Below are 24,307 nucleotides of genomic sequence, written 5' to 3' on the forward strand. Positions count from 1 at the left end.
CCTTGCTTCTGTATCTCCTCCTGTCTCGACCCCTGTCCCAGGAATTCGGGCAGGACAAGGTCCTGCAAAAGCACAGCCATGGCAGGGGTGGTAGTGTGGTATCATACTTGTTTAAAATCATTTTATAGTAAAATACTGGGTTTATTAGCAGCATATAACCCCAAAGGAGGTGCAGTTTAAGTTACTTAAATCCATGTTCTTAAAATACTATGATACTTTTCTAGGGAAAGGGAGACTTGGTATCATCCCAACACAAAGGCATCAGGGACTTCACAAGGAGCAGAGTATTTTATAGACACTGTCATAACCTAGGCAAGGAGGATGGGTTCTCTATTTCACTGGTATGTTATTTACAGAATAATCTGCCTAAACCAATTCTTCTCATCTCCAAGCAATTTGTTATCCTTCAGATAAGGAAACATATTTTTTTCATTTTTATCTCTACTCTAAGCAATTCAGGGGGATGCTCATGAGAGCACACCCCTCCCTTCCCAGTTCACCCAGCTCTGGAAATGTCAGTCTGTCCATATATGATTGTTTGCCAGCTGATAGGACAACAACACACTTGTACTTTTCCAGACCTCTTTCCTAAGACCTTTTCCCTAGTTCAGTTAACAACAGCTGCTGGAAAGCTCCTCCCTGAGGGAGGAGAGAAGACCTCATTGATTTTACAAGAATAATTTCACAACACACAAACAAACCAGGACTGGCGCTGCTGTCGGGCGAGGAAGGCTGTCTGTGTGTGAGAGCTGTAGGCGAGACCCCCGGGGCTGTGCTGGGTCATGTTTGCTTGCCCTGGCGGAGATCCAGTGTCACGTGCAAGTCGTGGCCATCGGGTCACTTTCTGCCTTGGGGCAGGTGTCAAATGCTGAGTATTAAAGGAATCAGCACCACCGTGGGGCAGGAGCAACGGCCAGCATGAAGGAAAAACAAGTGTTAGAAGATTTGGAAATGCACCTCCCAAGGAGAGATGCAGAGGCCCTCTTCCAAGAGCAGCCTGAGACTGGGAACCAGTACTTGGAAGACACTTTGCTTCGGAGTTACTTGGAAACACACCTTCCTCCCAAGGTCAGTTGGCGTTTCTGTGTGTACCCACCACGATTCTGCCGAGTCGCTGCCTCTGACTCTGAACTGAACATTTGTCTGAGGCTTGTTGTGCCTTTGAGTGTTTAACTGGAGGGAATTTATCAGCATTCCTTAAAACCTGTCATGTTTGAGGGCAGAGGTGACAAACACTGCCATGACACACACAGCAAGTGGCCCAGTGGGCTCCTGGGACGGGGCTGGGTGTTGCAGGGCTGTTTTGGGATTGTCAGTGTGGGCATTTGTTGTCTGGTCATGTAGAGAAAGGAATTTCTGAGACAGGAATCAGACCAAGACGCTTGCAAACTCTGCTTTGTTCTTCCACCTCTCTTCCTGGTGAAGGAGGGGTTTTAAGGAAAATTCCTAAGGACTGGGGCTGTTCTCAGCCGAGTACTCAAGAGGGTGGAAAGGCCCCTTGGGCTTGCTTGCTCCCAGCACACATCGGTGGCATTTCATTTCTTCAGCCAGGAAAGGCTCTGCATGGATTTCAGGGGTGCAGATGAGGAGGTGAGGGGGTGAGGCCCCAAGCTCTGGATGTCCTACAGGAACCCCTGGGAGGAGGCTCACCTCTCTGGCTGGCCTCTGCCATCCCCCCAAGGGCCACAAGTGCTTCCCACTTTTCAGGGAGCAGTTTTCATGGAGCAGAGTGTGACCTCTCTCCGTGATTTATTCCAGCAGAAGCAATGCCATGACTTCTAAAGCCACCAGATGATCATAGGGGAGGGGACCTGGCTTTCAGTGAGGCTCCCACGTCCCCTGCTTGCTCTCCAGGTCTGTGAGGCCTGGCAGACACAGGGTGGGAAGAGTGTGGTGGCAGTGCTGGGAGCTTGTCACAGCAATCCCAAAAGAGAGGAATGAGGCACCACCATGGCCTTCTTGGCAGAAGAAAAGACAGGAAAGAAGGACACCTTTGGGTAACCATGAAGGTCCTGCTCCTAATCTGCACCTTCAGAAGAAGCATGATCCAGGTCTCCCAGAGAATAAAAGGATCAGTACAACAAGGCTGCTTCCACTCCTTCCCCAAATTGAGAAGAGCAGCTCCAAAATCTCCCAGAGAACCAGGAGCAGCATTTTCCTTTCGTTTCTGCACTCTGTCCCAGCGGGGCAGTGTTGCCTCACTGCTGGAAAGGAGAGCCCGGGCTGCTGCCAGCAGCACTGAGAGCCTGCTCTCCATGGGAACACCTTCTTCTCCAGGGCAGTGAGAACCCCTGAAGCTTTGGGTGCCCCACCGAAGCTGGAGGATGATTCCTGTTGTGCTATTCCATGTCAAACACAGAAATTTTCTTGAAATGGCACAAATTTTTTCTTTCTCTGTTTGAAGGTGATTTAAGGAGAAGGCTGAATTAAGCATCTGCTTTTTCTGGGTGTTGTTGTGAAGAGGGATCTATCAGGCTTTGCTGCCCTGAAAATACATCCTTTAATATAAAGGATGCACTCCTAATGAGTATCAATTTGCACATTTCCCATATCTTCATGCTTGGGACATCAAAGGACAGATTAGGGTGAATGAGACCACCCAGCAGCCTCAGCCCTGACCCAAGTGATTTGTCCTCTCCACATCCCAGTGTCCTTTCTTTGGAGCACTGAGGCTGCTGTGTGTGACATTCAGCAGTCACAAGTGTAGGAGTTTTGATTTTTTTCCATCACCTTGGAAATAAACACTTTTTTTGGGTAATTTGGTGGTTTGGCAGGCTGTGTGTGGTCAGGGCATGAGCTCCCAGTGAAGCAGCTGGTGGCTTTTAGGAAATATGGATGATGGTGAAGGGATTGTTGTACGAATTCCTTGTATGAACTCAGACCAAGAGATCTGCTTGGTAGACTCATGTTTTTCTGCCTGCAAATCCCACCAGGTCAACAGTTCAAAGAGTCCCGTGCTTCAGCAAAGTCCATGAACTTTGGATTCCTGGGTTATGCCTCGGAAACAACCTTCAAATTGTTGTCAGCCTTCAACTGTTGGCAAATTGTTGTTCAAAGATTAGAGGTGCACGTCCATGGCAGATACGGATGCGGCATGAGCTGGAGCAGCTGACAGACTCTCATGCATGGTTTTGGCTTGTTTTGTGATTTTTAACATTGTTTCACTGTTCTGCTGAAGGAAAGCTGGCTGGTCTGAGGATGGAGACTTCCAGAGTGGCACCTGGAGAATGTGTGTTTGATCCTCGTCACACACACGGAATGGCAGAGGGAGGAAGGAATCAATCACACAGGGTGTAGATTAATGGAAGGTCAATACAGGGGCAGGCAGGGAAGGAAAAAGCCATGTTTGTATTTCATCAACAGGAAATTAAGGGGTTTATAATTGCACAATTTTGGGTGCAGCAATTATTGCGTTTTCCTCCTTAATTATTTTATTGAGGAGGGAACAAGCATTTCTCAAGAGGCAGAGAACAGCAAAAAATATTCCTCTCATGGAAGAAAATCAGGTACCTCTTTGATCCCCAACACAGTCTTGGATGTGTTTAGGCCAATGAGGTCCAACAGGGCTGGAGGTTGGGTCCTCCTTGCCTGATTTTAGTAATCTATATTCAGGTTATTTAAATCTGGGTAACTTCACTTGGCTTTGCTCTTAAACATGGAAGAGAACTTGCACAAGGCAATTCCTGTCACCCTGAAATAGGGATCTGAGGGGGTTGGAATCAATCACTCCTCTGTGAGTGCTGGTTTCCCTCCATTAACTACAGACATATTACTCCATCCAGGTCAGCCAAGCCCAGCAGAAATGAGGGCACATTAATCCTTCAGGAAGCATCCCTGGGTGCAGGGTGGGAATTTGAATCTAGACGTTGTGTGCCAGGCTGAAGCTGAAAAGACTGCTCCATCCCTCCTTTTCTAATCTGACAGGCAGGTAGCTGCTGAGCCCAGTGGAAGTTTTCCTGTACAGATGAAGGCATTCTGGTTTTGGCAGCCTTTCCCTTGGCATTCTTCTCCAGCAGTAAATCACAGAGTGGCCGAGGGACCTCTGGAGACTGTCTCGTCCAACCCCCCTGCTCGTGTGCATCTGTGTCATTCTCAGCCGTGACACTAAAGTGCTTCTGTCCTTTGTGAAATCCAGACATGCTGCCAAAAGTAACTTGAAAAAGTGATATTGAGGGGAAAAAAGAGAAAAAGTGACAGCGGAGCACAGCTGTACCAGCAGAGGCTGAGGGAGCTGTCGTGCTGTGTTGTGGAATGCATGGAAGGGCCAAGTGGCAGGAGACCACTGGCATTGCAGGACAACATGGTCAGTCCTCTGCCCTCCCAGCTGGCACTGAGGCTGGGATGTGCTGAAGGGCTCTCCTTGCTGCTCCACAGGTCCTAGAGGAGGTGCATCAGGACCTGGAGAGGTTTGGAAACCGCTTGCTGACCAAGATCCAGCCTCTGAGCTGGGAATGTGAGCTGAACCCCCCTGTGTTCCGGCAGTACGATGCCTGGGGGCGGCGCGTGGATCACATCCACACCTGCTCAGCATGGAGGAGGATGAAGGAGATTTCAGCAGAAGAAGGGCTGATTGCTGAGGCCTATGAGAAAAGATACTCCAACTGGAGGTAACTGGGGCAAATTGGGAATGACTCAGAGCCTTCCTGATTATGCTTAGCAAGGTTTATTCAGCATTTTGCAGGACTGAGCTGGTTGTGTAACCAGTAGCAGATGCTGCATGGACACCAGCACACCTCCTGCTGTCCTCAGCAGCTCTCTCTGTCCACTGCAATGTTCCACCTCACCAATGATAAGCCATAACTAATGGCCCACACTTGATCATAATATTCTTTGATGTCACCTTCCTGATTGTGGTGCCTGGCAGTTCCCTGCACCACTCCAGCTTTGTGTGTGTTAGTTGTAATGCAGCTAAAGATGTGGGATTTCACTTGCAGGTGTTTTGTATTCCAGACCATGGAGAGAGACCCACATTTCTTATTGTTTAAAAACTGCACAAGCTGCCCTGGTGCTGGCTGTCCCACTGGGACTGAGAAACTCTACTGCTCCTCTTCCCTCTTCCTGGCTGGAACAGTTTTTGCCCTCTCAGAAATAAATGGTCTGATCCTCACATGTTCTGGCTGTAATTTTTCCTCTCTTCCCAGTCGAGGTATTTTATCCTCGTGCTGTTGCATTGCTGTGTAACCCATCTGTTTTCCCTCTGTCTCTCCTTCTCCCAGCCGCCTGTACCAGGCTGTCAAACTGTACTTGTTCTCAAGCTCCTCTGGAGGTTTCAGCTGTCCACTGGCCATGACTGATGGGGCAGCCAAAGTCATTGAGGTATGAGCTCGGCTGGTCCCCGAGGGCACAGCCCACGTCCTGGCACTGCAGGTTAGAGGCAGGAGCACCAGCCAAGGATGGAGGAGCACTGATCCATCTGGTTCTGGGCACAGCCCTTCCTTGCTCTGTGACTCAGCTCTGTCTCCCAAAGCCTTTGAGCCCACGCCAACTTTTAAATTCACTGACAGCACTGTGCCTTTGCTGCACATGGCACCTGTGGCACTGCAGGTAGCTGGAAAGGTGTCTCAGGTGGAAGGAAGTGTCCAAGGCCAGGTTGGACAGGGCTTGGAGCAACCTGGGATAGTAGAAGGTGTCTCTGTCCGTGGCAGGGGGTGGCACTGGATGAGCTTTAGGACCCCTTGCAACCCAAAGCATTCTGTATTTCTATGATCCTATGAATATATTTTTATATTTGCAAGGCGATTTGTTTTCCCATATTTGTGTGGAGTGGCAGTTAGATATAATAGGCTAGATCCATACCTGATGTAAACTCACCAAACCACCAAGACTCTACCAATTGGAATGTTTGGCTCTGCATCTTAATGATCCCCTTTGCATTGCCTCAGTGGCTATGCAGGGTTCAGAGGAAAGTATCCCTTAGGTAACCAGCCCTGGCCATTTAAATACACAAAAACTTAAGGCAGCAAAAGGCAGTTCCCTCTTCACTGCAGCATACATGAGCCTGGCACATGGGTTGTTTGAGACCTCTCTCCCCAGAAATCCAAGGGGATAGGGATGCTCAGCACTCCGTGTTGTAACACAGGTCTGCACCTTCTGTCTGCACAGTGCTGCAGCAGCTGGTGAGAGCTGTGCTGGCTCATAAGCTCTCAGCAGCACCTGCAGATCCTCTGCAGTGCAGGACACCCACCTGCCTTCCAGACTGGCCTGTCTGAGCCCTGAACACACCACTTAAGGCAACTGTGTAATGTCAACTATTGTGTTGTGATCATCTCAGTTTATTTTCTCTCTCCTCGAACAGTCACTGGGTGTTCCTGGATCTCTGAAAAACGCTTTTGACCGTCTGACATCCCGCGACCCTGAGAAGTTCTGGACCTCTGGCCAGTGGATGACCGAGCGAAGGGGTGGCTCAGATGTCGGTACGGCTGTGGGGTGGGAACAGATGTGGCAGTGAGAGCTGAACACAAAGGATGTGGGGAACCTAAAAAACCAGGGAGCTGGTTTAGGACTTCAGCAGAAATCATCCAAATCCTCTGCACAGCTCTGCTTTTTAACCAACAAAAGACCCAGTCCCTGTCCTCTTGTGCACACAGAGCCCTTTGTGTTCTTGGCTGAGGTAACTCCTAAAGAACTGGATTATACACACTGCATTTCTTATCGAGGGTCAATGAAAGAGATTAACAGCTAACCCATGCTCCATCTTCATAGTGAGAAGTGCCTTAAAGGAGCTGCTGCTTACTCTGTAAAATCAACAGTGATTGGCACAGAAGTTCCCATAAGACCAGGAAATTTTCACCTCTGTTTCAGCAAATGGCACCGAGACGGTGGCCAGGAAGCAGCCGGATGGCACCTATCGTCTGTATGGATTTAAGTGGTTCACATCAGCAGCTGATTCTGATGTGGCATTAACCCTGGCCAGGATAGCAGATGCTGAAGGACAGGTAAGCCAGTTCTGTTGGATGGGGAACCATGGGAAGGAACAGGGGCATTCTTTTTCTTCCTTGTTGCATTGTAATAAAATCCTCTCTGTGCCTTGCAGTGTACCCAGGGCTCCAGAGGCCTGTCCCTGTTCTTCCTGAGGGTTCGAGATGAGGAGGGGAAGCTGAACAACATCCAGGTGCAAAGGCTGAAGGACAAGCTGGGCACGAGGCAAATGGCAACAGCAGAGCTGTGGCTGCAAGGAGCCAGAGCAGAACTGGTGTGTAAGAGTTCCTCTGCCCTGGGGACTGGGCTGCCCTGGCATGGCACTCGCTCCTGGGGCTTTCAGCAGAGATCCCAACTGAAAAACTTCCTCTCTTCTATCTCTGTGGCTTGGCTGCTGACATCACAGAACAATTCACTGGTGGGGCTCTGTGTGAGGCAGAGCTGAGAAGAGCTCAGGAAAAGATGTGAGAGAAGACAACAACAACAACAAAAAAGTTATTTTAGGCTGGTCATTTCTCTAATCCTGGTTCCCGAGCCAGCAGAGGGACAGGTTGTGTAGTGTGCAGGTAGGAGCAAGCAGCAGGGACCAGGACTGATCATGCTGACATCCAAAAGCTGCTTCTCTGGTCATAGAAACACAATTCCAGGATAGGTTGGGTTGGAAAGAACCTTAAAGCTCATTTCATTCCAACCCTTGCCATGGGCAGGGACACCTTCCACCAGACCAGGTTGCTCCAAGTCCCATCCAGCCTGGCCTGGGACACTTCCAGGGATGGGGCAGCCACATCACACCACAGACTTGGCTAAAATGACACAAATGTATTTTAAAGCAAGCCGGTCTCTGAGTGCCTGAGGGCAGACAGGGACAGAGTGGACAGCCCATGTCCATGTGTCTGTTGACACCGTTTTCCTTCCCATGTCCATCCCTATCCCAGGCATGTGAAAGGCTCATGTCAGCCCTTTCCTTGCAGATCTCTGCAGAGGGCCGTGGGGTGGCTGCCATCTCCAACATGCTGAACATCACTCGGATCCACAACGTCATTGGTGCCGTGGCTTCCATGAGAAGGTGAAGGCAGCACGGATCCCCCCAGGGCTGAAGGAGCAGCTGGTCAGGACAGGGGGACTTTGCAGTGCTTGGCATGGAGCCGAGTGTCCCCTTTGGGGGACAGGCTGGAGGAGGGTGACCTGTGGGTGGGTGACCTTTACAGGTGTGGTACAGCTGAGCAGGGTTCTATGGTAGAGGGGACTGCAAGGGAATGCTCAGAAGTGGAAAGCTGCTGGTGTAACTGTTCCCTGTGTGTGTTCCCATCCTCCAGGATGATCAGTCTGAGCAGGGACTACGCCTGCAAGCGCATGGCCTTCGGGAAGCTCCTCAAGGACCATCCCCTGCACATGCAGACAATAGCCCGGATGGAGGTGAGGCTGTTGGGAGCCAAGCTGGACCTGTTGGGAAGGAAAGAGGGCAGAGATCCTGTGCTGTTAGTAAGCACAGCCAGCCTGCCTGCACTCCGAGTTAGGAGGCCATTCCTGCTACAGCAAGGTGGATGCAGCAAGGGAATTGTTGTACTCTAGTGGGATTTGTTCTGATAACAGACCTAACTCCTCTGCTGGACTTCAGGTTATCCTAAACAATTACCTGGGAGTTTCCCTGAGAGAAAGGAGTGCCCTTACTATGATAGCCATGACCCAAAGTTGGGTGCTTGCCTCAGAATCCAGGCCTGGCACCACAGCCACCTGACTGTCCAAGACTGGTATGGACTCATCCAACTTCCCTGGGAGCTTCTGCACCAGGAGATGGGCTGTAAACAGTATTTTAAAATTCTCTTGCAAGGTGGGGGAAGGTGGTCAGCATCTGTCAAACATGACTTCAGGCTCCAGCCTCTCACTGCCTGTGGACAGAACTCCCCCTCTGAAAGGAAGGGCAAATTGTTCCACAACACACAGCTCCATACCCTGATGCTTCCTAAATCAAAACTTGCTGGGAAGTAAGCTGCTCAGGAAGAAATCTGTCACAGACTCTGCAGCTCCAGCTGCTCAGAGGTTGACCATCATCTCACATCCATTACCTTTTGAAAATTTGTGTATTTGGGGCCTGGATGCCTTTTAGGAGTCTTGTTAAGGCTCAAGGAGGCCTGATGCCTTTACTTACAGTGTCCAAGAGTGGCAGAGAACCTTAAATATTCCATGCTTTGTGCCTTGGCTGCTCTGAATCTCTGAAGCTGCGGGTCTGAGTAGGCAGGGGCTCATTTTACCCTGGAGGCAATCTCATGCATGGGGTCCTGGAGCCAGCAGAGTCTCAGACCCCTGCCAGTGACCCTGTCCTCTGCTCACAGGTGCAGGTGAGGGGGGCGTTTCTGCTGCTCATGGACATCGTTCGCCTGCTGGGCCTGGCTGAAACCAAGCTGGCGAGTGAGCAGGAGCAGCTGCTGCTGAGGCTGCTCATCCCAGTGGCCAAGCTGTACACGGGGAAGCAGGTATGGAACAGATTGATTAGCCCAGAGTGTGGAATGTTGGCAGCCACAGAGCTGGGAAGAGGAGTGAGTGACACAGCAGTGAGAGCAGGGGGTACCTGCAGGACCTGCAGCAGTTCCTGCTCTGGAGGCAGCTGCTCCTGCAGGTCCTCTCAGTGTCACTCAGGCTTCACTCCCATCTGCTCCTCCTGCAGGTAATGACCAACCTGCCTCAGGAGATGAGCAGGACCCAGTCAGCCCATCCCAGCAGGAGCTGCTGTGTGCTGTGGGAGGTTGGATTTTCCCCTCAGGCACTGTGGATCATGCCAGCTCTCTGCATTTTGCAGGCTTCTGCCGTGGCTGTTGAGGCGATGGAGAGTTTTGGGGGCCAAGGTTACATGGAGGACACAGGCTTGCCAGTCATACTCCGGGATGCTCTGGTAAGAGGGTGGCAGGAGAAGGTCCTGTGTGTCACCAAGTCCCCTGCACAGCACTCTGGTTCCCTGCTAAAGACACACTCTAGGGAGAGCACAGCCCTCCCAGGCTCTCTCCAGGTGTGTCAGCTCCTGCCTCACCTCCTTCCTGCTGAGCCCAGTCATCCCCAGGGGAGGACAGGATGTGTTCCTGGTGCTGTTCCCTAGCACTGCAAGGGGCTGGGCTCCACTGCTCCCTTCCACTTGTTGTGAGACAAGACATCTCTGGAGATATCCTTGGTATCCCTTACTTCTGCCCTGTGTCTCTGCTCCCTCACACTCCCCTGTGCTGCAGTCACTGCAGGGGCTCCCTGATGCTGTTCCACAGGTGCTGTCCATATGGGAGGGAACAACAAATATCCTGTCCCTGGATGTGCTGCGCTGCCTGGCCAAGAGCCACGGGCAGGTGATGGCTGTGTTCCTGTCCACAGTGCAGGTGAGCCCACGGCTGCAGCCCTGAGCCACCCACCCTGGCAGGGCCTTCTTTGGGCTTTGTGCTCCTGGCTGAGGCTGCCAGGGAATAGGCCCAAACGGAAAGCTTTAGACAAGTATTCCAACAATTGGAATTGTGTCTTACAATTCCGCCCCTTAAACAGCTCTTCCAAAAACAGAATGCAGGCAGTGCTAATCCTGGGATCCTTGTGTGCTTTCAGCTCAGCAGTGGGGAGCTTGGCACTGTCAGAGTTCCTCAAGACAGGTACCAAAATAGGTGTATTTTAAATGTGACTCACCTTCCTGAATCCAAAATAATTTTGTGGTTTTGTTTCTTAACTGGAAAATCACCACAGGACTGCTGAATATTGAACCTCACTAGGGCTATCTACTGCATTATGACTTTCTATTTTTATTCCCTGAAAAGATGGAAAGAGCCAAAGGAATTCCATTTCTGCCTCTTTGGATTTGCTGTTCTCTGGCTCTACTTTTAAAGCTGCTCAGGTGACAGGAGTTCAAAACAGCTCAGAGTTTCGTGAAGGTGAAGGAGCATCTCCTGGCTTGGTGCATCCCAAAAAGGGAGACAGGAGGCAGGATCAAGGCTGTTGTCTCAGAGGTGACATTATTAATCCAGACACAGCAATCCAGATCTCGTTAACCCAGTCACAGCAAGGGAATCCTGGGCATCTGGAGTGCTAGGTTTGGTGGTGTAGCAGCCTTCACCTTCCCACCCAGACCCCATGAGAAGGGAAGAGTCTGGGACAATGCTCTCCTCCAGCACTGGGGACTGGACAGAGTTTTCCAGAGCCTGAGTGGTTCTCACAGTGTTTGCAGTTGGCAACTTGTGTCCCATCTCACCCCCCAGTTCAGCTGTGCTCTGTACACAGCACCTCTCTGACCTCCAGGGGTGAGGGTCCCCTTGCCATCCTCTCAGAAAGCTTTTGAGAAGGGAGAAATGCCTCAAACGATTTGGGCACCAAACAAGAAGCCAAATGATTTCAGGAGCAGGACTGAGCACATCTGCTGGGGGCAAATCCAGCTGTTGGCAAACAGCTGCTTAGGCTGGCACTGCAGGTAATGGATGGATGGATGGGGAAGTAAAGGAGCTGCGGGTAGGCTCTAAAATAATTTGGAAAGAAGCAGCCTCCACAGTCTTACACTGAGCACTAATTTAAACAAACACCCTCAAAGGTGCTGTGCTGCACCCTGGAGCAGCTCCCTGGTGCAGCTGGGAGGCCCCTCCAGCTGCTGAACAGCTGGATAATCAGGGGAGCATTAGGGAGCACAGCGCCGTGATGCAGAGCAGGGACCAGCAGAGCAGTCACAGAGCACTGAGATTCATTAATTAACGAGCTCCTCAGTGCTCCCATCAATCACGCTGTGGGTGAGGCTGGAGGGGGAGGGGGAGTGCTGGCTCCAAGGTCTCCACATTCCAGTAATGCCACTGCCTTTACTGTCCATGTCACACTGAGGCTGCTGCATGTCCAGGGAGAGGGTTGGGTCGGGCTCAGCAGTGTGGATGCTCCAGTTCTGGATAGAATCAGCCCTGGCCAGTTTAAGCTTTTCCTTTATGCCTCGGGCAGCCAGGTGCTGGAAAGGCAGCCTGGGAGGGATTTCTGTCTGCAGAGTTCTGCAGGAACATGCTTGAGTTTCTAGACCAGAATCAGGTTTCCACTCACAGGTGATAAACAACATCTTTCTGAGCTCCAGGTGTCCAAATTCTTTCAGTCTGTGAGTCTGGTTAATTTTGAAACATCCCTCCCAATCCTGTCTACTGAGGAAATAATTTAACCCATCGTAAAGGGGTTTTTACTGCTCCAATCCATTTCCTTTTTATTGATGCACACAAACCGAGTACAATTTATTTTATGTCTGTCCATCAAGGTTCTCAGTGTGCAGGACTTGTGCCCATTGTCAGAGGCTGTACAGAAAGCAGCATTAGTACCTGTACAGCTCTTGGTTCTCTGAAGGTCATTTCAAGGTAACTCCAGGTTTTGCTTCTATCCTGTGTCCATTGTCTCTACTGATGGTGAGATGCCCAGTGCTGCTGGGGCTGTGATCAGGAGCAGGAACCAAGGGTTGTAATTATCCTTAGGAAAAGGGAAATACAGAGAACTTCCCCATCCTTGCACAATGTGACTGTGAGAAGTTGAATTTTTAGGGTTTTTAATACACAGGTGAGTTTGTGACAAACCACCTTGTCGAGAGGTTCTGAGTCTGGAAATCCTGGGGAGAACAGTGAGTGTGAGAGACAGGGATGGACTCATGGAATGATTTGGGTTTGAAGGGACCTAAAAACACCTCTCATCCCACCCCTGTGACTTTTTACTAGCCCCAGGGTTCTCCAAGCCCTGTCCAGCCTGGCCTCGGGCACTGCCAGGGATCCAGGGGCAGCCACAGCTGCTCTGGGCACCCTGTGCCAGGGCCTGCCCACCCTCCCAGGGAACAATTCCTAATTCCCAATACCTTAAGGACAAATGATGCTTTTACATTCCTGATCCATATTTCCAGGTGTTCAAATCCTCCAGCTGTGGCAGTGTGGCCGTGTCCCAGCACAAGCAGCAGGTGTTGTCCCCGTGCTCGGCCAGGGCCATGCTGGCTCCCACCCAAACTGTGGCAATTGGTGCCTCTGGGATCTGTGATCCTCATTAGCAGCAGCCTCCAAGCTACTTCAGAACACCTCATTAGTATTCCATGGCTTGGAGGATTATGGGCTTTATGCTGGCACTGGAGCTGTTCTTGTATTTGACCAGCACATGCTGGGGGTGTTTCTGCCCCTGGAGCCCAGAAGAGCAGTACTGGGAAGTGTGGAAGTGTGCAAGTCTGGGGTCTGAGCAGTCAGAGAACACGGAGCAAACCTGGGCTCAGCCCAGCCCAGATGGATTTCCTGCTCCAGTAAGAGGAGCTGCGGGATCACCTCAGCACTGAAAGCCTGAGAAACATAAAAAATTCCTTCTGTGTAGCTGATGCTCACAGGCTTCAGTCTTGTCTGCAGGTTATTGATGGAGCTAATTAATGAACAGCACCTCCCACCACGCTGTGCTGCTCACATCCAGCCTCTGGGGATGCTCTCCAAGCTGATCCCTCAGTCCTGCTGCAGAGAGAGGGGCTAGAGTGGGGAAAGATGGGAGCACAGCACACGAGGCAGCCCCAAACACAGGCATGTCCCATCCCTCCTAACAGGGAACAACACAGGAGACACAGGTGAACAGCGTGGGAATGCCCTGCCCAAAGAACAACAGCTCACTCTCTCAGCAGAGCAGCCCTGGTGCTTTCACAAGGGATTTGGGATGTGGCAGAACAGAAGCTCAGCTCGACCAGGGGAGAATCCAGGCAGTGCTGCTGGCACAGTTAAATTCCCAATCTTCATCAGAATCACAGAATCCTTTAGGTTAGAAAAGCTCTCTGGGATCAAGTCCAGTCATTCCCCAGCCCTGCCAAGGCCACCACTTACCCATGTCCCCAAGTGCCACATCCACATCCCTCCAGGGATGGGGATCCACCACTGCCCTGGGCAGCTGTGCCAGTGCCTGACCACCCTTTCAGTGAAGAAATTTTCTCTAATATCCAACCTGAACCTCTCCCAGTGGCACTTGAAGCCATTCCCTCTTGTCCTGGGACCTTTCCCACTGACACAATGTGCAGAGGAAAGCTCCTTTAAATGTGAATTTTCCTGCCTGGACACAGCTTGAGCGTATTTGTGCAAATTATTATATAACGCTGGGAGAATTAGGCCTCATACAGGAGTAGAGTTAGAGAGAACTGGGGATGAGAGCTGGTTCCCACCTGCAGCTGGGAAGCCAGAATGGAACAGCAATGTGCTGGCTCTGATCACAGGGAATTCTCCCTGCCCAAGGCAAGGCTGGAGCTTTCTTTTGGGCACATTCCCTTCCCTGGCTGCTCCCCCTGTGCCAGTGCAGCCACCTGGATCTGAGTTTGCTGTCAGCATCTGGGTGTGCCCAGGGCCCCAGCAGCCCCTTCCCCGGCACAAGGGAAATACAATGGAATTTTTCCTGTGGTGATTCTCTCTGCAGAAAAAGCTGGAGCTGGCTTCAGGCACTGAGGAACTGTCCCCGGCCGTGCAGCGGGCACAGGAAGCCATCGGGAGCCTCCGCCAGTTCCTGGCAGCCACGGGCTCAGAGCAGGCACTGACCATGGAGCTGGCAGCCAGGGACCTTTCCTACAGCCTGGCACGGATCTACACAGGCAGGGCAACCACAGCATCACAGATCCATGCAATGGGCTGGGTGGGAAGGGACCTCAAAGCTCATCCACTGTCACCCTGGCCTCCTGTAGACTCCAGCAGCTCCAGGTCCTTCCTGTGCTTATGGATTTCAGACAGGACAGGGCTGGGAATCAGCCACAGACGCCGGATTCACACCTGGCTCAAGGGCGGAGCTCTGAGGCTCAGTCCCCACCTTTCACGCTGAAGCAGCTCAGCCTTCAAGCACTGCTGAGGAGTAACCACCATCCTTCTTCCCGAGCCCCGGGCTGTTCTGGCAGCAGCCTGGGGATGCTCACACCTCCTGTCCCCGCAGGAGCTCTGCTGATGGAGCACGCGGCTCGGCCTGGCGCTTCCTCCACAGACACCTGCGCTGCCCTGAGGTAGGCACAGCCCTGTCACCCGAGTGTTCTGGATGGTTCCATGGGCTGTGCTCTGCCTCCAAGCCCTGGCCATGGCCAGAGCCCCAGCTGGGAACAAGCAGCGGCTGCTGAGCCCGGGGCTGTTCCCTGCTCGGGCGATCTCCATTCCCGCAGGGATGGCGGATCCCACCTGGGCACGGCTCGGGTTGGCACAGCCCCGTGCGTGTGGCAGCGCTGGCACAGCCCGGCCCTCTCTCCGTGCAGGTGGTGCAGCCAGGAGCTGTGTCCGGCGGCCGGGGAGTCACGGAGGGGCAGCTACGGGGCCGGGGCAGCGCTGCAGGACCGTGCCCTGGTGCTCGGGAGCAGCCGGCTCTGAGCCCGCCGCCCCCGCACGGACACGAGGTGGGTTCCAGTCCAAACAATCCCCCAAATCCTCAGGTAGCTGCGGATTCCAGGCGTGGTGGAACGTCCCGTTCCACAAGGAGCCAGACCAAGTCCTTTAGGAGTGACCCCCACCTGCCCCGGGCTGGAATCCACGGCTTTGAGGTTCACTCCAAGGTGCTGGAACGTTCTCACAATGCTTTAGGCAAAGTCCCAGTGATAAAATCCAGACTGGAAGCAGCAGGTCTTCAAGTGCCAACACTCTTCTTTTTAAAGAAAACCAACCAAAATCAAACTGAAAGTTATCTGAAGCTGATTAAATCCAGAAACCCACCATTCTTCCCTGTTCACCTTGCTGCTTCCCAGTGCTGACCACAGACTTCCACCCCTGGGTGGGGTTTGCTCCAGGGGCAGCCCTTTCCACCCACTGTGCCTGTGAACATTGACCTCCTCAGGAGCTGCTTCTTTCTGAAGAAAAAAGGGATTTTTATTCTTTCTGGCCTCCAGAAAGTTGATTAATTCCCTATGCACGTGCCCTAATGATGCTGCAATCCATCCTGACAGAAATTCTACATAAATTTTGGATTGAAATCCAGTAATTCTCCACCTAAGCACTGGCTGTGGGCTTCTCCTTCCCCTCAGCCCGTCAGTCGACCTGCTTGGTATTGCCCTGCTGGCTACAAGTTTTTAATTAAGAAGTTGCTAATAGAAGAAGAAAGGCACTAATAGACTGGAGACAGCTGGAATTTATAGCTGGAAAATGCTACAGCAGCCAGACACTGAGTGGGAAGGGGGAAGGAGCTGTGTGCTGAGATTGGAGCTGTCCAGAGTTTCAAAGATGGCAGAGCCAGGGGGACACAAAGGGTGGCTCTGGGGAGGAGCAGAGTGGAGCAATCCCAACAGGACACAGCAAGGGAGGCTCCAGGGGCTCCCTGTGTCCTGGCACAGGGATCACAGGCTGAGCCAAGCAGAGCTTCCCTGGAATCACCCAGATGCCATGAACCAGCAGCCAAGGGCTTCTGTTGTCTGTGCATTGCAGGGAATAAAATAAAGAACATTTGGGTTTGGAAAATCTCCTACATCATAGAATCATGGAATGGGCTGGGATGGAAGGGACTTAAAGCCCATCCAGTGCCACCCCTGCCATGGGCAGGGACACCTCCCACTGTCCCAGGCTGCTCCCAGCCCCAGTGTCCAGCCTGGCCTTGGGCACTGCCAGGGATCCAGGGGCAGCCACAGCTGCTCTGGGCACCCTGTGCCAGGGCCTGCCCACCCTGCCAGGGAACAATTCCTCATTCCCAATATCCCACCCTCCCTGCAGTTTGGTGTCAGAGATCTCAGAGGGGTCAGTGCACAGGAGCTGCTGTGCCCTGTGAAGCTCAGGGGAGCAGGAAAGTGAGGGAGCAGCGTGGGGCTCTGAGTGACCATGGCAGAACCTCCACCCCACGTGTGCCCGTGGCTGCAGCAGCAGGAGGTGGATGTGACCCAGGGGAAATCCTCGTGCTGGAGGTGTTTGCAGAGCTGATCAACACCTGGGATCCCCTGCTCTCCCTAAGGGCTCATCTCCAACTGCTGCCAATCCAGGCTTCCCCTTTCCCCAGCCTATTTTATGTTTCTGAACACCAGGATTAATTTTTCCTCATCCATGAGCTGTAATTTGCCTCCCTCAAACTGGGAGCTCTGCAGATGCACCAACTCAGAGAACAGGGGACTCTGAATTCATCACTGTGTAGGAAAATGAATTTATTAAGATCTCAATATTCACTCTGAGGCTACAGCAGAATAAAGGCTGTTGCACACATGAGGGTCTGACACTGCCAGTGCTGCTGAACAGCTCTGTCCTCAGAGCTTGGCATGGTTTCAAATATTTCATGTACTTCAAGTAAGTAATTGAGACTTCAGATGTCATTTTAATATAAATCCCACCCAAAAAGAGGACAATCAAACTCATCACCTGCTGCCACTGCAAGGCCTGAAAATAATTTTGTGACAGAGCTGTGGGAAATCGGTTTAAAACCCAGATTTGTTAAATAATAAAGTCAAACTTTAGCAGCATTTATAAAATGTCAAAGTCCAAAGAATGGTGAGCTGAAATGCCAAAATGCAGCAATGGGAACTGTGGCAGCTGCACTGCAGGAAGAGATGGACAGCTGCAAGGCCTGGGGAACACCCGGGCCAGTCCTGCAGAGCTGCCCTTGGCTCAGTGCTGACTCCAAGCCTTGTCCTGGGTAATTCAGGACCCCCTCTGTTCCACAGGCCCTGAAGCTGCTCAGCCTCCTGCACGTGGTTATTGCCCTTTGCAGGCTCCCAACAGCTCGGAACCTCTCCCAGGGCAGGCTCCCTCCCACCCCTGCAGCCTTTCCCGGGTAGTGGAGCAGTTCCCAAACACCTCCTTCCCTTCCTTCTCCAGCAGAGCCGTGGTTCCCACCCTGCCCCTGCAACCAGCACCCTCCCCTGTGCCCGGCTCTGAGAACTGAGCCCTGCCAGGGCGAGCTCCCTCCTGCCCAGCGGCTGCGGTGCCACCTCCCTGTGCCCGCTCAGGGACGGGCACCGGGGCTGAGAGGGGCGCTCCGTTCCCGGCGGCTCCTGAGGCAGGAGGCTGCTCCCCAGCCCGGGGGCAGCGCTGAAGCCGCTGTCCCGACAGGCCCATGGGCTGCCCGGGAGCTGGGACAAAGGAGGGAGGGAAGGAGACTCCTCAGGAAGAATTGATCACGGGGAAATGAGCTTGGACACTTCAGCCGTGTCCTCCGCTGGCAGGAGCTCTTCTGCGCCTTGGGGAGGCTCAGAACTCTGCTCCCTCTGCCGGGGCAGACCCACACTCGGCACTTCCCAGATCAGAAACTCCCGGCAGGGCTGTGCCCGGGGCTCGCAATACCTGCAGGACAGGGAGCCCCTGAGAAAGCCCTCAGGAGAAACTCGAGTGTGAGAGGAGCTCCAGGAAATCCCACTGAGGTGGAACTGAAACACTTTGCACGTTCCTTACACCACCAAACGCCATTCCTGCTTCTTTGCTGCTCCAGATCCCATCAGCGGCTCTACCCCAACCTGGTTTATTTTGATTTAATGAACACCATCAAAGGAATGTGATTTAATGAATCACAGAGGGATTGTGCTCAAGGTCTTGTGATGACACATCTGGCCCCACACCCCACAGAGCTGCTCTGACCCCCAAGAACTCAGGGCAAATCCTCAAAGAGAAGCAATAAATGATAGTGGGGGGCCTGAGGGGACAGGACGGTGCACAGCTGGAATGAGCAGGCAGTGCTTGGAAAATGTGAATAACCCTTGTGCAGGACCAACATCAGTTGAGTTCTCCACCTTCTGGGACAAAGAGATCTCAAACCTGAGTGAGTTTGGTTTGTTCCCAAAGAGCCACAGCTCCACCATCCCGCATCAGGATAAGGCAGGTGCAGGTGGGAATGGAGGTTCCACTGCCAAACCCTGCTGTAAGCAGGGGGAATTCCCTGGAGATCGGGGCTGCTCCTGCATTTGGGTAACATCACCACACTGAAATACCATGGCTGGTCAAGGGGAAAAGGAAAAACACGGTATGGAGGGAGCTGAGACTCTGGCACCTTTCTCTGTCCTAGGAAAACCATGCTGATTGTGCCCACAGAACCTGGCAGGGTGTGCGCTGTGTGCTTCCCCCTTCCTGGGACTCCTGCACCAGGAAAAGTTTTAATTTTTTTCTTAGGTTTAGGAGTGACAGTGTGTTGTTCCTTGGAAAGACACAGCACAGAACAGAAAGCCAAGGGCAGCAGCTGCAGCCTCCTTTTCCAAGGCCTTGGTCTTCCTACTGAGCCTCCAATATGTCCCCTCCAATGGACAGGGAAGAAAAATAAAAAATTAGAAAGTGTGTTAGCAAATGCTCCCATGCAAAAGTCTAAACTTTATTCACTTTTATTTATATATTTAACAATTCTAAAGTATTTACTTCTCGCTTTTGACAAAAATGAAAAATATAGGAGCACTTTACTCTCTTGCGGAGAGAAGGGTTATTTCTGTACACAGCTACGGAGAGACGGCTTCCTCCTTTACATACAAAGAAAAAATAATATTAATAAAAAAAGTGCTTCATCGATCCAAAAAAGCCTAAAGAGCTGCAAGCTTTTATTCACACTGTACATCCCAGCCCCGGCCCGGAGCAGACCCTCTTGGCACGTGCGGAGGCTCCGGCTGATTCTGCACCCCAAAGCCACACACAAGGTTGGGGTGTCCCCCACCCTGGCCCTGCCACCTACCCCTCGCCGCCCTGGGAGGAGCCGGACGTTCCCTCGTCCTGCTCTGCCTGTGCCTCTCTTCCAGCCCCCACCGCTGGGTTAGGAACACATCCTACACCTGCCTTGGCTGGAAGCCCCATGCTCCACTTCACTTTCAGTGTCTTTCTCTAGACCTGTGCCAGGGAGATCCCAAGATGCTCCGTCCATTCCCAGACCCCTCTCCCGCACGGACGCAGCCTCCTCCTTCCTGGACATTCACGGATCCTGGCAGGGTGGGAAGGGCACAGTCCAACCACCTCAGCATCCCCCGAGACCCAGTGAGCTCTGCCAGCTGGTTTCTGCGTGTGACCCTCCCTTTGGATGATGTGATTGTGACATTCCAGGGAAGGGAAATGCTCCTTTCCCAAGGTTTCTTGGATTTTGAGCTGTTGTATCTAGAACCCTCAAATACTCCAGCAGGATTCTTGGGAATACCATAGAGAATTAGGAATTTTGCCTAGGGAGTGAATGCACTATGAGCAGGATCTACTCTTCCTCCTTGCCAGATTGCACTAAGCAGGATCTACGGGAAGGGAAAGGGATGAGCACCTACCAGTTGGTTACAAACGGGTATTTGGGAGTTTCACCCTTCAGTGAGGTGAGTCTGATTGGGACAGAAGGAGGAAGGGGAATCCATAATCCACAATTTTGGATTGTTTTAAGCTCCTCAGGCAGCTTTTTCCTATCTGGAGTACACTGAACACAGCCTGGGAAAGGAGGAGCATCCCAGGAGGGTGCCCAGCACCAGTGCAACCCACACAGGCCGAGCCCCACAGCTGCGGGTCCCGGCCGCTCCCGTCAGTTTGGATCGTCCAGTAAAGTGCGAGTGACCAGCCAGGCCCTGACCATGGCAATGCTCTGCTCCCAGAGGGACTCACGTGGATGGGGCAAGGACAAGGCAAAGGTCTGCTCTGTCCTAGTTGGATTGAAGCAGGAATTGCCTGGTCAGATGCCTGGCAAGGCCCGGTGTGATGCCTGGCTCAGCTCTCACCCACAGCACATGCATTCCTGAGCCAGCGTTCCAGGGCTTCCCGCCGCGAGGGCTCAGACCTCGCCGATTGTGTGTGCAGGTACAGAGCTGCCAGGGCAGGAACCTGACTGAGACCCCCTCGGGCAGCCACTGTGAGAACAGAGAGGGGAAAGGTCTCTGGGAAAGGAGATTCCCACCTCTTCTAGCAGCAACAGGTTCCCAAACAGCAGTTTTGGGTTTGGAATAAGGAGTGATTGAAAGCACTGCAGGCTGCAGCTATTCAGGCTCTGCACTCCGGCCGGCCCGGCTCCCTCTGCTCCCTGCTCCCCAAAACCCTCGGTCTGCAGCAGTTCTGCATGGGACAGATAAATACCCACAGGGATCCTGGCTCCCACCAGCTCCCTCCCACCTCCAGGACCCTCCCGCAAACAAACAGATAGATTATTATATATACACACACGCACGCGCGGGGACACGGACACACGGACAGGACAGGCAGGAAAGGGGAAGAGCTGGACAAGGAGAAGCCCCGGTCCAGCGGCACATCCTCGGGGTCCGTCCCGCCCCACGCGCAGCCTCAGCCTCGGGCAAGGCTCGGCCCGGCCGCTCCCAGGCCAGCCATTCAGTTGGACGTGGCAGTGATGGGCTTGTCCAGTTCGAGGTCCAGGCTGGAGCTGCCGGGGTGGAGGCTGCTGTAGCAGGACTTGCAGACTCTGCTGGGCTCGAAGAGCTGCTGGCTGGGAACGGGCACCTTCTGGTTACAGCAACTGGAGCAGAACACGTTGCCACAATTCCTTGCGTCAGGAACAGAAGAGAAATGGGAAAGAGAAGATCAGAAGGAGTTTGACAAAGTTACCTGAGCTCTAAAATGAGATATTCCCAGTGCTGGGATGGGGGAGATACCTCCCTACAGGGCAGGGCATGGACAGGGACAGCTCCAGCATCTGTGCTCCTCCCTTCTATGGATGGAGTAGAGATCCAGGGAATGGGCACAGGAAGGAGCATGGAGCCAGGGTCAGTGTGGAACTGCAGGTCATTAAACGCCTCTGTTCAGCACTGCCCTGAGCCAGGCTGGACAGGCTCTGCCCTCTTGTCACACAGAGAGCTCTCTGCCATTCACCATGGAATGGTTTAGCTGGGAAGGGACCTTAAAGCCCATCCAGTGCCACCCCGCCATGAACAGGGACACCTCCCACTGTCCCAGGCTGCTCCGAGCCCTGTCCAACCTGGCCTTGGGCACTGCCAGGCTGGATGTGCTGCAAAGGAGCTCCAGCAGGATGCCAATGCCACGCTGGGGCTCAGGGCTGAAGCAGAGCCACCATGGGCCCTCCTGAGCCAGCCCATGGGGAATTGGGGAGCACTGGGAACTGGGGGCTCTGATCCACACGGCTGATCCAGCCCTGGCTCACGGGAGGGATGTGGCAGTGCTGGGAGCAGGCTGGACCCTGCTCAGAGCTGGAAAGGTTTAAACACAGAAATGTCAAAGCCCTCAGTCGCTGCCATCCTCCCACTGCCCCACAGCCACTCCAGAGTCCCACACTCCTGCACCCAGGAAACTGAGCCCAGGGGAACATGCAAAGCCCGGGGTGGGCAGGCAGGTGCTCCATGCACAGGTGGCAGGCACAGCATTCCCGGCACTGGCGGAGCCACACCAGCACATGCACCTCATTACTGCTCAGAGTCATTCATTACCTTCTGCAGCCCCCCTCAAAACCTGGGAGCCCTGTGTGCCCTGTCCTCCTCAATTCCTACAAAACCCAGGGACTGGGTTTTGCCCTCTCCATTAACTCTTTGGCATCAGGATTTGGTGCTGTTGCTGTTCTGCACTGGAGATTTGCTCCTGCCAAGAGACTGCCAGGGAATTCTGCTGACACCCAGCAGCTCTGATTAATCCTTCTTTGCCAAAAGGAGATTTCCAGCTGCTGGTCACTGATGGGGAGAGAAACAGCAGAGAAATCCCATTTCCCACTTCAGTGGGCTCATTTCCTCAGCTCCACACAGCAGCTCCGGGCCTCGGAGCCGGAACCCCGGCACGGGAAGGCTGACAGGGACCAGCCTCTCTGCACAGGCTCTGGAGACTGGAGGGACCTGCTGGAAATCCCTGTCAGAAGCACCTGCAGGAGTGGGAACAGCCCTGGGAGGTGCCACACAGCTCCCACAGCCCCATCTCGCTGCTCAAGGAATGATTATCCCAGAATAGCTCGCTGATGGATGAGGGGAAAACCAACCAGAGGGATTAAAACAAGGATCTCTTTGTTGGAGCTCACCATTCCTAACATATGCTGGGGCTTTTGTTGTTTTATCCTAGACAATGGTGCTCTGACACTGCTTTGGAAAGCTCTGGACAGCTCATCCTTCTATGCTGGTGGTCCCTGCTTTGCTTCAGAGATTAAAAAGAGACATTAAAAAGCAGGCTGGAAAAGGGATGTTGCTCGTTTGAGGAAGGGGGACTGAAAGCCACACTCCCCACTCCTCTCCTCATCCCAAATCTCAGATATTTATTGGGTTTTGGTTATCCTGACCCTCCACCAGCTCTGTGGCACCTGTTCCAGCCATGGGATTTTCAGTCCTTCTAAAACAAGTGGCAGGTTTTTGCCAACACCCTGCACAGCAATACTGGAATTGTTTGGTAACACATGGCCCTATCCCAAAAATATGAGGAAAAAAGGGAAATGATCAAAAATAAATGCATGAAACTTGCAGGACAATCTCCTGTCAGTGAGCAGTGCACACATGGACTGACAGTGAGTGTTAGTCTGAGCCACATCCCAGTTAAGCTCCCAAAAGCCAAGTCCTAAAAGCCTTTCTGTGAGGACAGGGGGCTGTTCACACAGATCCAACCCTCAGCAGCTCGTGCTGGCCACCCCCAGCTTAGTTCTGGTGATTTCCAGGCAAGTGAGAAACAAAGAGAGAGAAGAGCTGAGTTAGTTGGGAGAAGTCACCCAGGAAAGGCTGACGGACAACGGACAGAGGCTGCTGGAAATGCTCACCAGAGCTGATCAACTCGGTCAGTGTCCCTGCAGGGAGGAGAGAGAGCTCAGGCCACAGGCAGAGGGAGCAAACATTGCCAACCAAGGAAGCTGCAAGGTCTTACTCTGCTCAAGGCCTTGCACTGTGGGGTTCAACTCATTCCCACTCCCAGGGAGGGGTGTAAATGTTTACTACAGAGATACTCGTGGTGTTGGTCTCACCAACAGCTGGGTCACTGCACATGTGGAAGGCAAAGGAGCAAAGACCCTACAGGGAGATTTGAGCCAAACCTGAAACCCTGAGTCCATTTTAACTCCTCTTGGGGCTGTGTGTGACCTGTGTGTATCCAGGCTCTAGGAGCTGTCCCAGGCTTAGATTTAGGGAACTGAGCCCTGGGGATACAAATTTGCACAAACACAGTGAGCATGGTAAAAAAAAAATAAATTCAGATTCTTCTCCTTCTTCCCTGGGTTTGGTTAACTTTACAAGACTAAATGGAGCAAGATATAAACCAGACACAAACTCAAAACTATGTCCATAACTCTTTGCAACTTCAAAAAGCAGGAGAGCTTCAAAATGTGGTAAGTAAGATTTATTTAAACGATGGTTCCTGTAATAGTTTTTGCATGTTCAGAAACCAGGAATAGGAATTTATTTAAAACAGAACTGGAAACTAGAGATTCTCTGGCTTTAACTTCAGCATATTGAGCCAAGTGGTCTCTGCCTCCTGCTCTTCATCAAGTCCCTGCTACTGCCTGAGCAGCTGCAGCCTCTGTGGCAACAGGTCTGGCAAAGAATAATCCAGAATTGGATTGACCTCACACAGGTGTTCCGTTCAGATTCTGCAGGAGCAAGTTAATGAAAAGGGGA

The 24,307-nt window shown here is 52.5% G+C and overlaps 2 protein-coding genes across 11 annotated transcripts in view; one reads left to right on the forward strand and one right to left on the reverse strand.

Annotated features, from left to right (window-relative positions):
- The first annotated feature begins 761 nt into the window (after nt 1–761).
- LOC120510279 (acyl-CoA dehydrogenase family member 11-like) lies at nt 762–16,317 on the forward strand. 2 transcript variants are annotated; one of them, XM_039725947.1, is made up of 14 exons: nt 762–1,068; nt 4,375–4,607; nt 5,217–5,316; nt 6,296–6,413; nt 6,802–6,935; nt 7,034–7,192; nt 7,890–7,984; nt 8,235–8,334; nt 9,252–9,392; nt 9,716–9,808; nt 10,170–10,277; nt 14,308–14,479; nt 14,812–14,878; nt 15,122–16,317. In XM_039725947.1, exons 1-14 carry the CDS (start codon nt 919–921, stop codon nt 15,231–15,233), a joined length of 1,782 nt encoding a protein of 593 aa, XP_039581881.1. In that variant the 5' UTR covers nt 762–918; the 3' UTR covers nt 15,234–16,317. The 2 variants fall into 2 exon arrangements, with proteins under 2 accessions (XP_039581881.1, XP_039581882.1); XM_039725948.1 differs by lacking the exon at nt 10,170–10,277.
- A 2,777-nt stretch (nt 16,318–19,094) lies between these two features.
- Nucleotides 19,095–24,307, reverse strand: part of MTMR3 (myotubularin related protein 3) — a 74,705-nt gene continuing 69,492 nt past the window's right edge. For 3 of the 9 annotated variants that reach the window (XM_039725943.1, XM_039725937.1, XM_039725938.1), the window contains 2 exons: nt 23,458–23,484; nt 21,090–21,261 (listed from right to left, as the gene is read on the reverse strand). In XM_039725943.1, coding sequence (XP_039581877.1) covers nt 21,090–21,261; nt 23,458–23,484 — 199 coding nt within the window. The other 6 variants (XM_039725940.1, XM_039725939.1, XM_039725944.1 and 3 more) reach the window with 3 other exon arrangements.

This window comes from Passer montanus, unplaced genomic scaffold (assembly GCF_014805655.1).
Source record: "Passer montanus isolate IOZ18808 unplaced genomic scaffold, ASM1480565v1 scaffold57, whole genome shotgun sequence".
Taxonomy (NCBI): Eukaryota; Metazoa; Chordata; class Aves; order Passeriformes; family Passeridae; genus Passer; species Passer montanus.

Bases quoted from the DNA above. Each gene is read 5' to 3' on its own strand.
- LOC120510279 (XM_039725947.1), top strand. From the start codon at position 919: ATGAAGGAAAAACAAGTGTTAGAAGATTTGGAAATGCACCTCCCAAGG. The intron at 7,193-7,889 runs GTGTGTAAGAGT...CTTTCCTTGCAG, and splicing joins AAGGAGCCAGAGCAGAACTG to ATCTCTGCAGAGGGCCGTGG. The intron at 7,985-8,234 runs GTGAAGGCAGCA...CCCATCCTCCAG, and splicing joins GCCGTGGCTTCCATGAGAAG to GATGATCAGTCTGAGCAGGG.